Source organism: Mobula birostris, chromosome 13, assembly GCF_030028105.1.
Source record: "Mobula birostris isolate sMobBir1 chromosome 13, sMobBir1.hap1, whole genome shotgun sequence".
NCBI classification, from domain to species: domain Eukaryota; kingdom Metazoa; phylum Chordata; class Chondrichthyes; order Myliobatiformes; family Myliobatidae; genus Mobula; species Mobula birostris.
Window position 1 is genome coordinate 3650509 of NC_092382.1, and position 14814 is coordinate 3665322.

A 14814-nucleotide genomic window follows, 5' to 3' on the forward strand; every position below is an offset into this window, starting at 1 on the left:
TTTCGTCTCGCCATCCATCTACTGTATCTCTAGATCTCTCGCTATCCCCCCTCTCTGCCTCTCGGTCTATCCCTCTCTCTACTCTACCGGCCGAGTTCCTCCCAACATCTCCTTCGCCAACCTTTCCCCGTTCCCCTCTCTCTCTCTCTCTCTCACCGTGAGTGTGGTCACGGTGACTTTGCTGGTAAGCTGTTTCGTGTCGCTGATGGTGTACTGGGTTCTTGCAAACGGGGATTTCAGCAACCCCTCCAGTTTCTAGCGTCGCAGTCCCATTGGAAATGAACGGAAAGAGAGCTCATTGAGAGTGCAAATGGCGAGAGTGGGTGGGAAGGGGTGGAGTCCACGGGGGGTGCGGATGATGGTAGTGAATGAGAAGGGGTGCGATCCCATTGGGAGTTCGAGTTCGGACAATCCTTCCGCTCCCCTCTCATTCTCCCTGTGATGACAGGTTGCAGCTGGTCACCACACCGTGGGAGAAGAGATTTCCCTTGAATTTCACAGAATCATAGAAATCTACAGCACGTTACAGGCCCTTCGGCCCGCAGTGTTGTGCCGACCATGTTACCTACTCCAGAAACTGCCACGAATTACCCTCCCGCATCGCCCTCTATTTTTCTAGACTCCATGTACTATCTAACATCTATGTAATATCTAAGAGTCTCTTAAAAGACCCTATTGTATCCGCCTCTACCACTGTCGCTGGCAGTGCATTCCACACACACACCACTTAGCTCTGACATCTGCTCTGTACCTAGTTTCAAACAAGTTAAAACTTTGCCCCCTCGTGTTCAGCCGGTTCGGCGGAAGGAGAGAGTGCAGCGTTCCGCGCGTGCGCAGCCCTTCGGGGAAAAATGATATCGTATCCGTGAAATAGAGGCCGTGGACAATTCTGATTTGATGGAGAGGGACGTGAAAGTACAAAGGAACATCTGGTGAAACTTCTGAAACGCCCCATCGCTGCTGTCGTTACTGCGCGATCGTGAATCTTCCGGAGGGAAGGCCTCAAAATCCACGGCTTTGCCTGCTGTTGGCGACCGAGATTGAGGTCAAATCGCTCGAATAGACATGACACTCAGTACTCGGTGTCGGAGAGCTGATCGGAGGCTCGAAGTTTTCGGACGACTCGGAGTCGGACTGTGGTTGGCATGGCAGGGAGAGTTTTTCTTCCTTCTTCCGTCTGCGTGAGATGTGGGACATTTGAGATACTTTGAACTTTTCACTGTGCTCATGGACTGTTCGACATCAAGTTATGGTATTGTTGCACTGTTGTAACTATATGTTATAATTATGTGATTTTGTTAGATTTTTCAGTCTTGTTCTGTCCTGTGTTTTGTGATATCACACTGCAGGAAATATTGTATCATTTCTTAATGCATGCATTACTAAATGACAATAAAAGAGGACTGTGTGTCTTCATAATCTAAATCTAAAGCCCTAGGAACAAGCCTGTGGCTATCCACACGACCAATGTCTCTCATTATCCTATACACCTGCATGAATTTCCTGCATGTTTCTCTCCAGGCTGAATAAGACGATAAGCTCACTGTGCTTTTGACGTCCTTCAGGGCTCTGGATGAAGTTGGTTAAACTCCTTCCTCCCCGCTCTTTTCAACGTTTTGTGTCATTTTCACTCATTTCAAAGGACTGTGTCTCAGGCAGCTGGGTTGTTGCAATGCACCTCTAAAGTCTGACAGCAGACTAGTGAGTGAATCTTCGATGGAGCAGAGTCAGAAATCAAAGAGTAATCAGCCTGAATCAGGGCTTTGGGGCTCCTGAAAGAGATGGGACCTAGAGTTTACCAGGAGGAGCAGGAAGAGGAATCAGAACGGTAGGATGTGGCTGCAAATGAAAGATCAGAAACATTTTCAAACAGTTTGAAAAAAAAGGTGGTTAATTTCTGCAGAATACTGGAAGAAATCAACAGATCTGGCTGCAAATGCGGAGAGGAATAAATAGACAACATTTATGCTGAGCCCCTTCAGCATGCCTAGACTGTGTACTCCTCTGCTTTGTAGCTGCCTGAACTGCAGAGTGTGTGCGTCTCTGTACCATATTTCCAGCAACTGCAGAATCTCTTGTGTTTTATATCTACACTTGTAAGAGGATTGTACTTTGGCATTAGATACACATTGATATTGAGTATACTGTTTATGGGAAACGCTTTCTGCGTTAAAACAGCTGCTGAATTTTCTATACACACACACACAAAAACTGAGCTACGGACATGGAACTGGTGCTTGCAGAAACTTTTAATGGCACCGTGATTACCCATAAATCCCTGCGTTACAAATATCGCCGTCGCCGAAGCACCGATCAAAGCACAGGCGTCAGCGTTGTGACGTTCCCGAATATCACGCATGCGCGCAGTACACAAAGGCCTTAGAAGAGCAGCGGCAGGTAAGAGCGACTCTCCGGGGGTAGGGGAGAAGGGAGAGGGGGTGAGGGGGGGGAGAAGGGAGAGGGGGTGAGGGGGGGGGAGAAGGGAGAGGGGGTGAGGGGGGGGGAGAAGGGAGAGGGGGTGAGGGGGGGGGAGAAGGGAGAGGGGGTGAGGGGGGGGAGAAGGGAGAGGGGGTGAGGGGGGGGGAGAAGGGAGAGAGGGTGAGGGGGGGAGAAGGGAGAGAGGGTGAGGGGGGGGAGAAGGGAGAGAGGGTGAGGGGGGGGAGAAGGGAGAGAGGGTGAGGGGGGGGAGAAGGGAGAGAGGGTGAGGGGGGGAGAAGGGAGAGAGGGTGAGGGGGGGAGAAGGGAGAGAGGGTGAGGGGGGGAGAAGGGAGAGAGGGTGAGGGGGGGGAGAAGGGAGAGAGGGTGAGGGGGGGGAGAAGGGAGAGAGGGTGAGGGGGGGAAGAAGGGAGAGAGGGTGAGGGGGGGGAGAAGGGAGAGAGGGTGAGGGGGGGAGAAGGGAGAGAGGGTGAGGGGGGGAGAAGGGAGAGAGGGTGAGGGGGGGAGAAGGGAGAGAGGGTGAGGGGGGGGAGAAGGGAGAGAGGGTGAGGGGGGGGAGAAGGGAGAGAGGGTGAGGGGGGGGAGAAGGGAGAGAGGGTGAGGGGGGGGAGAAGGGAGAGAGGGTGAGGGGGGGGAGAAGGGAGAGAGGGTGAGGGGGGGGAGAGAGGGTGAGGGGGGGAGAAGGGAGAGAGGGTGAGGAGGGGGGAGAGAGGGTGAGGGGGGGAGAAGGGAGAGAGGGTGAGAGAGGGTGAGGGGGGCTGGGGGGTTGTTTCAACACTGACTTCGGGACAATTACTGTGACTCCAGACACCGTGAGCCGCAATCCCGGGACAGTCCTGCTCTCTTCCCTCTCTCTCAGCCGCACGATCCGTACACGGGCCCCGGGGAGCTTCCGGCTGATGAGGGAATGGGAACCGATGGATCTCTCAGACAGAGCTGAGCTCCAGCTGTCTAAATGCAAGGATTGGGAACTCGGAGAAAGGGAACAAAATCTTTTACATCAGCTGTTGAGAAAATCACCTTTGTTCTGCCTCCAGTCACAAACAAGCGAAAATCTGCAGAGAGGGCACAGTTTTAAGGCGCTTGGAAGCAGGTACGAAGGAGATGTCAGGGGTGTTGTGTTCTTTATACTTACCGTGGGTTACTAATAACAAACCATATTCTGCAGAATTGAACTTTAATTTAACAGCAACAAAACTACGGTTTACACTGCCATGCTTCTCGATCATTATTCATTTCTGTTCATGCTCAGAACTCTGTCCAGTCACGTCCTGACACGTGATATCACCACAAGGGGTGAGTTTTTTTTACACAGAGTGGTGAGTGCGTGGAATGGGCTGCCGGCGACTGTGATGAAGCCGGATACAATAGGGTCTTTTAAGAGGCTCCTGGATAGGTACATGGTGCGTAGAAAAATAGAGGGCTATGGGGAACTCCAGATAATTTCTAAAGTAAGTAATGTTCGGCACAGCATTGTGGGCCGAAGGGCCTGTATTGTGCTGTATTGTATTGTGTTGTATAAATGGGGAAGTCACTTACCCATGACCTCTGGTTGTCGTCCCACCCAACATCAGTGGAAAAAGCTGCTTGCATTTACCCTATCTATACCCTCATATTTTTGTACACTTCCAACAAATCCTCAAAGCAATGTATAATTTCCTTGTTTATGCTGAGAGCCTTTTTCAGATGGATAAGATGATGAGGGGCATTGATCGTGTGGATAGCCAGAGGTTTTTACCCAGGGCTGAAATGGCTAACACGAGGGGCATAGTTTTAAAGTGCTTGGAAGTAGGTACCGAGGGGATGTCAGGGGTATCTTTTCTTACACAGAGAGTGGTGGATGCGTGGAATGCACTGCCAGCAGCGGTGGTCGAGGCTGATAAAATAGGGTCTTTTAACAGCCTCCTAGATAGGTATATAGAGCTCAGTAAAATAGAGGTTTATGTGCTAGGGAAATTCCAGGCAGTTTCTAGAGTAAGTTTCATGGTTGGCACAACATTGTGGGCTGAATGGCCTGGAATATGCTGCAGATTTCTATGTTCTATGTTGAACAGCGAAATAACTTTGGCTATCCTACAATCCTCTGATTACTCTCCTGTCACTAAGGATGATTTAATTATCTCTGCTGGGGCCCTGACAATTTCTGCACTTGCCTCCCGTAGGGTCCGAGGGAGCACCCTGTCATGCCCTGGAGATTTATCCAGCCTAATCTGCCTCAGGATAGCAAACATCTCCTCTTCTTTAATCTGTACAAGGCCCACGATTTTAATGCCGCTTTTCCACACTCCCATACACTCTTTGTCCACCTCCTGAGTAGAAACCATAGAAAAACTACAGCACAGAAACAGGCCTTTTGGCCCTGCTTGGCTGTGCCAAACCATTTTCTGCCTAGTCCCACTGACCTGCACACGGACCATATCCCTCCCTACACCTCCCATCCATGTATCTGTCCAATTTATTCTTAAATGTTAAAGTAGAACCCGCATTTACCACCTCGTTTGGCAGCTCATTCCATACTCCCACCACTCTCTGTGTGAAGAAGCCCACCCCTAATGTTCCCTTTAAACTTTTCCCCCCTCACCCTGAACCCATGTCCTCTGTTTTTTTTCTCCCCTTGCCTCAGTGGAAAAAGCCAGCTTGCATTCACTCTATCTGTACCCATCATAATTTTATATACCTCTATCAAATCTCCCCTCATTTTTCTATGCTCCAGGAAATAAAGTCCAAACCTATTCAACCTTTCTCTGTAACTGAGTTTCTCAAGTCCCGGCAACATCCTTGTAAACCTTCTCTGCACTCTTTCAACCTTATTAATATCCATCCTGTAATTTGGTGACCAAAACTGAATACAATACTCCAGATTCAGCCTCACTAATGCCTTATACAACCTCATCATAACATTCCAGCTCTTATACTCAATACTTTGATTAATAAAGGCCAATGTACCAAAAGCTCTCTTTACGACACTCTCTACCTGTGATGCCACTTTTAGGGAATTTTGTATCTGTATTCCCAGATCCCTCTGTTCTACTGCACTCCTCAGTGCCTTACCATTTACCCTGTATGTTCTACCTTGGTTTGTCCTTCCAAAGTGCAATACCTCACACTTGTCTGTATTAAACTCCTTCTGCCATTTTTCAGCCCATTTTTCCAGCTGGTCCAAGTCCCTCTGGAGGTGCTGAAAACCTTTCTCTCTGTCTACTACAACTCCAATCTTTGTATCATCAACAAATTTGCTGATCCAATTTACCACATTATCATCCAGATCATTGATATAGATGACAAATAACAATGGACCCAGCACTGATCCCTGTGGCACCCCACTAGTCACAGGCCTCCACTCTGAGAAGCAATTCTCTACCACCACTCTCTGGCTTCTTCCATCGATCCAATGTCTAATCCAATTTACCACCTCTCCATGTATACCTAGTGACTGAATTTTCCTAACTAACCTTCCATGCGGGACCTTGTCAAAGGCCTTACTGAAGTCCATGTAGACAACATCCACTGCCTTCCCTTCATCAACTTTCCTGGTAACCTCCTCGAAAACTCCAATAGATTGGTCAAACATGACCTACCACGCACAAAGCCATGTTGACTCTCCCTAATAAGTCCCTGTCTATCCAAATGCTTATAGATTCTGTCTCTTAGTACTCCCTCCAATAACTTACCCACTAACAACATCAAACTTACCGGCCGATAATTTCCCGGATTACTTTTCGATCCTTTTTTAAACAACGGAACAACATGAGCCACTCTCCAATCCTCCGGCACCTCACCCGTAGACACCAACATTTTAAATATTTCTGCCAGGGCCCCTGCAATTTCAACACTAGTCTCCTTCAAGGTCCGAGGGAACACCCTGTCAGGTCCTGGGGATTTATCCACTTTAATTTTCCTCAAGGTAGCAAGCACCTCCTCCTTTTCAATCTGTACAGTTTCCATGATCTCACTACTTGTTTCCCTTAATTCCATGGACTTCATGCCAGTTTCCTTAGTAAATACAGATGCAGTAAACAGAGATGAATAAGTATTTAAGATCTCCCGCATCTGCTTTGCTTCCACACGTGGTTTGCCATTCCGGTCTTCCAGAGGACCTTGCAATCCTTTTGCTCTTAACCTATCTCTAGAATCCCTGAGGATTATCCTTCAGCTTTTCTGTGAGTGCAACCTCATGCCATCTTTTAGCCATCCTGATTTATTTCTTATGTATTCTCTTGCATTTCTTATACTCCATAAGAATCTGCCTGCTTATACCCGTTATCCAACTCCATTTTGTGCTTCACCAGGGTCTCAATATCTCTTGAAATCCAAGGTTCCCTACAGTTTCTATCTTCACCTTTTATTCTGACAAACACACACCCGCTTTGTACTATCAAATTTTGCTTTGAAGGCCTCCCATTTACCAAGCACACCTTTGCCAGAAAGCAGCCTGTCCCAGTCCCCAGTGGCCAGATCCTAGTGTCATAATTCCAGATGTTGATCCATGCCCTGAACACATCCGCCTTTCCTACGCTGCTCCTTGTATTGAAATATACAGGGCTCAGCATATCCACTGCACCATGCACAACCTTTTCATTCCTGACTTTGTCTGAGGACTGAACAACAACTGTCTCCACACCCCACCACTATCTGTTCTGTTGTTCAGGCTCCCATTCCCCCTGCAACTTTAGTTTAACACCCCCCCCCACCCCCACCTCCCACCATGCAGCTCCATCACCCCTTTGGCTTTCATCTCCCAGATCAATAAAAAGGAGGCGCATACCAGGTACAGGCAAATGGGAACAAATGGGGTACTGATGAGATACAGGAAATTCAAGTGAACACTTATGAAAGAAATAAAAGAAGTGATGAGGTTGCCCCAGCAGACAAAGTGAAGGAGAACGCTCATGGATTCTGCAGGTATGTTAAGTGCGAAAAGATTGCAAGGGAAAAATTAATCCTCTGCAAGATCAGAACGTTAATCCATATGAGGAGACAAAATAGATGTGGCAGATGTTTTTGCATCCATATTTACTCAAGAGATGGACACAGAATCTATAGAAGTGAGGCAAAGCAGCATCAACTTCATGGACCCTGTACAGATTACAGAGGTGGAGGTGTTTGCTGTCTTCAGGCAAGTTAGCGTGGATCAATCCCCAGGGCCTGACAAGTTGTTCCCTGGGACTCTGCGGCAGACAAGTGCAGAAATTGTCGGGGCACAAGCACAGATATTTAAGTCATCCTTAGTGACAGGTGAGGTACTGGCAGATTGGAGAACAGCTAATGTTGTTGTTCTGCTGTTCAAGAAGGGCTCTAAAAATAAACTAAGAAATTGTACATTGGTGACACCAGTAGTGGGAAAGTTATTGGAACGTGTGTGCAGGAACCAGATATATACTGTAAGTACTTGGATAGATGTGGATTGTTTAAGGATAGACAGCATGGCTTTGTGCACGGTAGGTCATATCTAGCCAATCTTGTAGAGTCTCTCGAGGAAGTTATCAGGAAAGTGGATGAAGGCAAGGCAGTGGATGTTGTCCACATGGACTTTAACAAGGCACTTGACAAAGTTTGATATGGGAGGTTGGTCAAGAAGGTTCAGTCACTCAGCATTCAAGAGGAGATAGTAAATTGGATGAGACATTGTCTTTGGGAGAAGCCAGTGTGTGGTAGCAGATGGTTGCCTCTCTGACTGGAGGCCTGTGACTAGTGGTGTGCCACAGGGATCAGTGCTGGATCTGTTGTTGTTTTTCATCTATATCAGTAATCTGGATGATAGTGTGGTTAACTGGATCAGCAAATTTCTGTATGACACCAAGGTTGGTGGTGTAGTGGTCAGCGAGGAAGGATATCATGACGTGCAGTGCGATCTGGACCAGCTGGGAAAATGGTTTGAGAAATGGAAAATGGAATTTAATGCAGACAAGTGTGAGGTGTTGCACTTTGGTATGACGTACCAAGGGAGGTCTTTCACAGTGACTGGTAGGGCACTGAGGAGTGTTGTAGAAGAAAGGGATCTGGGAATACAAGTCTTTAATTCACTGATGTTGGGGGAGTCCAGAACCAGAGGCCACAATTTGAGAATAAGGGGTAGGTCATTTAGCATGGAGTTGAGGAAAAACTTTTTCAGCCAGAGAGTTGTGGATCTGTGGAATGCAGTGGAGGCCAATTCTCTGAATGCTTTCAAGAAAGAGAGAGATCTCTTAATGATAGCAGAGTCAAGGGATATGGGGAGAAGGCAGGAACGGGGTACTGATTGTGGATGATCAGCCATGATCACAGTGAATGGCGGGTACCGGCTCGAAGGGCCAAATGGCCTACTCCTGCACCTATTGTCTATTGAAAATGGTGTCATGGATGTGACGGAAAGAAAGATTTTGGCCCATTGGCCTTCATGAACCAAAGTACTGACAACAATAGATAGACGTTATGTTGACTTGTAGAAGACATTGGTGAGGCCTAATTTGGAGTATTGTTTACAGTTTTGGTCACCTACCTACATGAACATTGTAAAAGAGGTTGAAAAAGTTCAGAGAAAATTCACAACAATGTTGCCAGGTCTGGAGGACTTGGGTTATTAGGAAGGATTGAACAAGTCCGGACTTTATTCCTTGGAACATAAAAGATTGAGGGGAGATTTGATGGAGGTATACCACTATTATGAGGGGTATAGATAGGGTAAATGCAAGCTGGCTTTTACCACTGAGATGGGGTGGGACGACAATCAGAGGCCATGGGTTAAGGGTAAAAGGTGAAACGTTAAGGAGAACATGAGGGGAAACTTCTTCACACAGATGGTCATCCGGGTGTGGAATGAGCAGCCAGCACAAGTGGTGCATGCGAGCTCAATTTCAACATTTAAGAGGTTTGTTTGGTACCTGGATGGTAGGGGTATGGGAGTGGGCAGATTAAATAGTTCAGCACAAACCAGATGGCCCAAAGGGCCTGTTTCTGTATTGTAATTTTCGATGACTGTGACAAGAACCTGAAATAATACAAAAATTCCCTGTAAGTTCTTTTAACAGCTGTGCAGACCAACCATTCATCTCAGCAGGAATTTTGTATATGGTGTTAAATCTGTGGCACTTTAAAGTTAATAATGCATAAAAGAAAATCCCAGATGCATGACAAGAAAGACAATTTGCCTGATACTGTTTCAGTGACTGTGGGCCCAGGCACCCATGCTGCTCAGCAGGAACAGGGAATAATACAAATGGAGAGAGGCAAACTGAGCCAGGTCACAGATTGGAGATGGCAGAAATGCCCCATTCTTATAGAGACAGGAAGAGCATCAAGGAATTGATGGCCATTCCAGATACCAGCACTGTGCCCAGTCAGAAGATGATTTCTCTCTCCAACTTGGGTTGAACCTCATTGCAACCAGATCAAACCTTGAGAACTCAAGTAATCTCATCTGAAATTTGGTCCTAACCCAATGATGGATTTTGTAAATCTTTTTACAGGTTAAAAACGAGATGGAATTTAGCTCCTAGGATCTCAAACCCAGTACGCCAGTTTTGCTGTCTCTGTCCAGATGTTTGAGAAGTGGAGCAAGGATTTCAATCAACCATCCTTCCAGCTCAGACTGTGGGGAGGGATTCACTTGGTCATCTGACTGACTAGCATGCCCGTCATTTTGCACAGGGGAAAGGCCGTTCACCTGCTCAGACAGTGGGAGTGGATTCACTCGGTTATCTCAATTGAAGGTACATCAGCAAGTTCACACTGGACAAGGTCATTCATCTGATCTGTGTGTGAGAAGGGATTCAGTCGGTCATCCCACCTGTGGACACACCAGGCAATTCACACTGGGCAGAGGCTGGTCATCTGCTGAACTTGTGGGGAAGGATTCACTCGGTCATCTGACCCAATGGCTCACCAGCGAGTTCACACCGGGGAGAAGCCATTCACCTGCTCAGTCTGTGGGAAGAGATTCACTCAGTCATCCAACCTACTGGCACATCAGCGAGTTCACACTGGGGAGAAGCCGTTTGCCTGCTCAGTCTGTGGGAAGAGATTCACTAATTCATCCACCCTACAGAGACATCAGCGAGTTCACACTGGCAAGAAGCCAATGACCTGCTCAGTCTGTGGGAAGAGATTCGCTGATCAATCCACCCTACAGAAACATCAGCGAGTTCACACTGGGGAGAAGCCGTTCACCTGCTCAGAATGTGGGAAGAGATTCACTGAGTCATCCAGCGTACAGAGACATCAGCGAGTCCACACTGGGGAGAAGCCATTCACCTGCTCAGTCTGTGGGAAGAGATTCACTGAGTCATCCAACCTACAGAGTCATCAGCGGGTTCACACTGGGGAGAAGCCGTTCACCTGCTCAGTCTGTGGGAAGAGATTCACTAATTCATCCACCCTACAGAGTCATCAGCGAGTTCACACTGGCGAGAAGCCATTCACCTGCTCAGTCTGTGGGAAGAGATTCACTGATAAATCCACCCTACAGAAACATCAGCGAGTTCACACTGGGGAGAAGCCGTTCACATGCTCAGAATGTGGGAAGAGATTCACTGAGTCATCCAGCCTACAGAGACATCAGCGAGTCCACACTGGGGAGAAGCCGTTCACCTGCTCAGTCTGTGGGAAGAGATTCACTAATTCATCCAGCCTACAGAATCATCAGCGAATTCACACTGGGGAGAAGCCATTCACCTGCTCAGAATGTGGGAAGGGATTCACTCAGTCATCCAACCTGCAGAGTCATCAGCGAGTTCACACTGGGGAGAAGCCGTTCACCTGCTCAGTCTGTAGGAAGGGATTCACTAATTCATCCAGCCTACAGATTCATCAGCGAGTTCACACTGGGGAGAAGCCATTCACCTGCTCAGAATGTGGGAAGAGATTCACTCAGTCATCCAGCCTACAGAGTCATCAGCGAGTTCACACTGGGGAGAAGCCGTTCACCTGCTTAGAATGTGGGAAAGGGTTCAGTCAGTCATCCAAACTGCTGGCACACCAGTCAGTTCACAGTGGGGAGTGGCCGTTCACCTGCTCAGACTGTGGGAAGGGATTCACTTGCTCATCTAAGCTAATGGCTCACCAGCGAGTTCACACTGGAGAGATGCTGTTCACCTGCTCAGTCTCTGAGAAGAGATTCACTGAGTCATCCAACCTAGTGGCACATCAGCGAGGTCACACTGGGGAGAAGCCGTTCACCTGCTCGGTCTGTGGGAAGAGATTCACTCAGTCATCCAACCTACAGATTCATCAGCGAGTTCACACTGGGGAGAAGCCATTCACCAGCTCAGAATGTGAGAAAGGATTCACTCAGTCATCCAACCTACTGGCACATCAGCGAGTTCACACTGGGGAGAAGCTGTGCACCTGCTCAGTCTGTGGGAAGAGATTCGCTGATCAATCCAGCCTACAGAGACATCAGCGAGTCCACACTGGGGAGAAGCCATTCACCTGCTCAGTCTGTGGGAAGAGATTCACTGAGTCATCCAACCTACAGAGACATCAGCGAGTTCACACTGGCGAAAAGCCCTTCACCTGCTCAGTCTGTGGGAAGAGATTCGCTGATCAATCCACCCTGCAGAAACATCAGCGAGTTCACACTGGGGAGAAGCCGTTCACCTGCTCAGTCTGTGGGAAGAGATTCGCTGATCAATCCAGCCTACAGAGACATCAGCGAGTCCACACTGGGGAGAAGCCATTCACCTGCTCAGTCTGTGGGAAGAGATTCACTCGGTTATCCAACCTACAGGGTCATCAGCGAGTTCACACTGGGGAGAAGCCGTTCACCTGCTCAGAATGTGGGAAGGGTTTCACTCAGTCATCCAACCTACAGAGTCATCAGCGAGTTCACACTGGGGAGAAGCCGTTCACCTGCTCAGAATGTGGGAAGGGATTCACTCAGTTATCCAGCCTACAGAGTCATCAGCGAGTTCACACTGGGGAGAAGCCGTTCACCTGCTCAGTCTGTGGGAAGAGATTCACTAATTCATCCAGCCGACAGAATCATCAGCGAGTTCACACTGGGGAGAAGCCATTCACCTGCTCAGAATGTGGGAAGAGATTCACTCAGTCATCCAGCCTACAGAGTCATCAGCGAGTTCACACTGGGGAGAAGCCTTTCACCTGCTTAGAATGTGGGAAAGGATTCAGTCAGTCATCCAGACTGCTGGCACACCAGTCAGTTCACAGTGGGGAGTGGCCATTCACCTGCTCAGACTGTGGGAAGGGATTCACTTGCTCGTCTAAGCTAATGGCTCACCAGCGAGTTCACACTGGAGAGATGCTGTTCACCTGCTCAGTCTCTGAGAAGAGATTCACTGAGTCATCCAACCTAGTGGCACACCAGCAAGGTCACACTGGGGAGAAGCCGTTCACCTGCTCAGTCTGTGGGAAGAGATTCACTCAGTCATCCACCCTACAGAGTCATCAGCGAGTTCACACTGGGGAGAGGCCGTTCACCTGCTCAGTCTGTGGGAAGAGATTCACTCACTCATCCACCCTACAGAATCATCAGCGAGTTCACACTGGGGAGAAGCCATTCACCTGCTTAGCCTGTGGGAAAAGATTCACTCAGTCATCCACCCTACAGAAACATCAGCGAGTTCACACTGGGGAGAAGCCGTTTACCTGCTCAGTCTGTGGGAAAAGATTCACTCAGTCATCCAACCTACACAGTCATCAGCGAGTTCACACTGGGGAGAAGCCGTTCACCTGCTCAAAATGTGGGAAAGGATTCACTCAGTCATCCCTCCTACTGGCACACCAGTCAGTTCACAATGGGGAACGGCCATTGTGATGAATCCCTAGATTTCGTTTGCTGTGGACTGTCATTTTGAGAGAGAGAGAGAGAGATTAAGAATGGAAATCAGTCTGACTTGCATCTTGTTCACATCACTCACAGCTTGTTTAGTTTTAACCGAGGACACAGACACTCAGAGTCAGACAGAGATGAAGGAGGAAAAATGGAAGGTTCAAAACAAGGGAACTACTGGCCAAGGGTCACTGTTTCGAACTTTCCTCTGCCCCCAAGGGTGGGTTAATTATTGATTCAGCATACGTTGAATGTGTGGTTGTCATCTCGTTTGATCCATAGGAGTGGATCTATTTTGGGGTATCCTGTGAAGACCACTTATGTGTTAACCCTTGCCTGGGTGTGGTGTGGAAATTCACTTCAAGACGATACCTCTTGTGACAAGTACCTTCTGGTGATAATTTGTATGTGGATTTGGAATGACGACAGATAAAATCTACAGCGACTGTTGCCTCGTTTTACCACCATGGATGCTGTGGAATTCAACGTTATTGACTTCTCTCCACACTTACCCTGGATTACAAATACCTCTCTCTCCTCAACTATTCTATGGTTGAACTGGACTTTCATAGTTTACCATCTCAAGACTCCAAACCTTGTTTCCCCTGAGCTCAATAGTTTGGGAGTTATATTTACCCACATATATACATATAACACTGTTAACTTTTGTTTATCTTGCTTAAGTTACTATATTGTTAGTAGGTACTAATAAAGATAGTGGATTTAACATCAAAAACAGACTCTAGGTGTAGTCTATTGCTACTGACTCATTTCTAAAGTGTTACAGGGTCAAAATTTGGGCCTGCATCCGATATAGGAAAAGATTTGGAGGCGTATTGATCAGTTATCGGTTTCATTGTAGAAATCCCTTTTGATTTATTTGTGTATGGAAAATCAGCAGCAATGGATGTTGATAGATGTCTGGAAGCGCCAACCTCTGAGGCGTTAGAGGACACCAGAAGGATTGAGTTGCTGAGTATTGCTAAAAGGTTAAAACTTGTGAAGGTGAAATCGACAATGAGGAGGTCACAGATGCAGAGGAAAATAGCTGAGTATTAATGTATCTGAGGGTGTGTTTAAAATGCAGGAGTTGGAGGTGTTTCCTGAAAGTAAACCTAGTGAGCTAGAGCTCCCGCACAAGTTAGAAAAAATAAAGATAGAGGCTGTGGAAAGGCAGAGGCAGGTTGAGACTAAAGACGCAGAAAAACAGAGAGGAAGCAGAAAGACAGAGGCTGTTCGAGCTGGAAAAGATAGAGAGATTGCAGCAAAGGGGTCTAGCGTTAGACTCTGGTGATAAGTTTGAGGCCAGTCGGGAAGTTAAATTGGTGCCTCCATTTGACGAGGCAGAGGTTGATAAATACTTTCAGCATTTTGAGAAGTTTGCTCAGGGTTTAAAATGGCCAAAAGAGGGTTGGCCTATTCTCTTACAAAGTGTAATTAAGGGGAAGGCTCAGCAAGCCTATTCTGCTTTGACAGTTGATGAAGCAGCTGATTATGACATAGTGAAACAGGCTGTGCTCAAAGCTTATGAGTTTGTCCTAGAAGCATACAGGCAAAAGTTTAGAAATTTGAGGAAATCTGTGAACCGGACTTATATGGAATTTGCTTATGAG

At 47.5% G+C, this 14814-nt stretch overlaps 1 protein-coding gene across 1 annotated transcript in view; it reads left to right on the forward strand.

The window, feature by feature from the left end:
• Positions 1-13923, forward strand: part of LOC140208312 (uncharacterized) — a 119745-nt gene extending 105822 nt beyond the window's left edge. The window contains exon 4 of the mRNA XM_072276900.1: positions 10939-13923. Coding sequence (XP_072133001.1) covers positions 10939-13186 — 2248 coding nt within the window. The 3' untranslated portion in view covers positions 13187-13923. The remainder of the gene's footprint in view (positions 1-10938) is intronic.
• Positions 13924-14814: the final 891 nt, after the last annotated feature.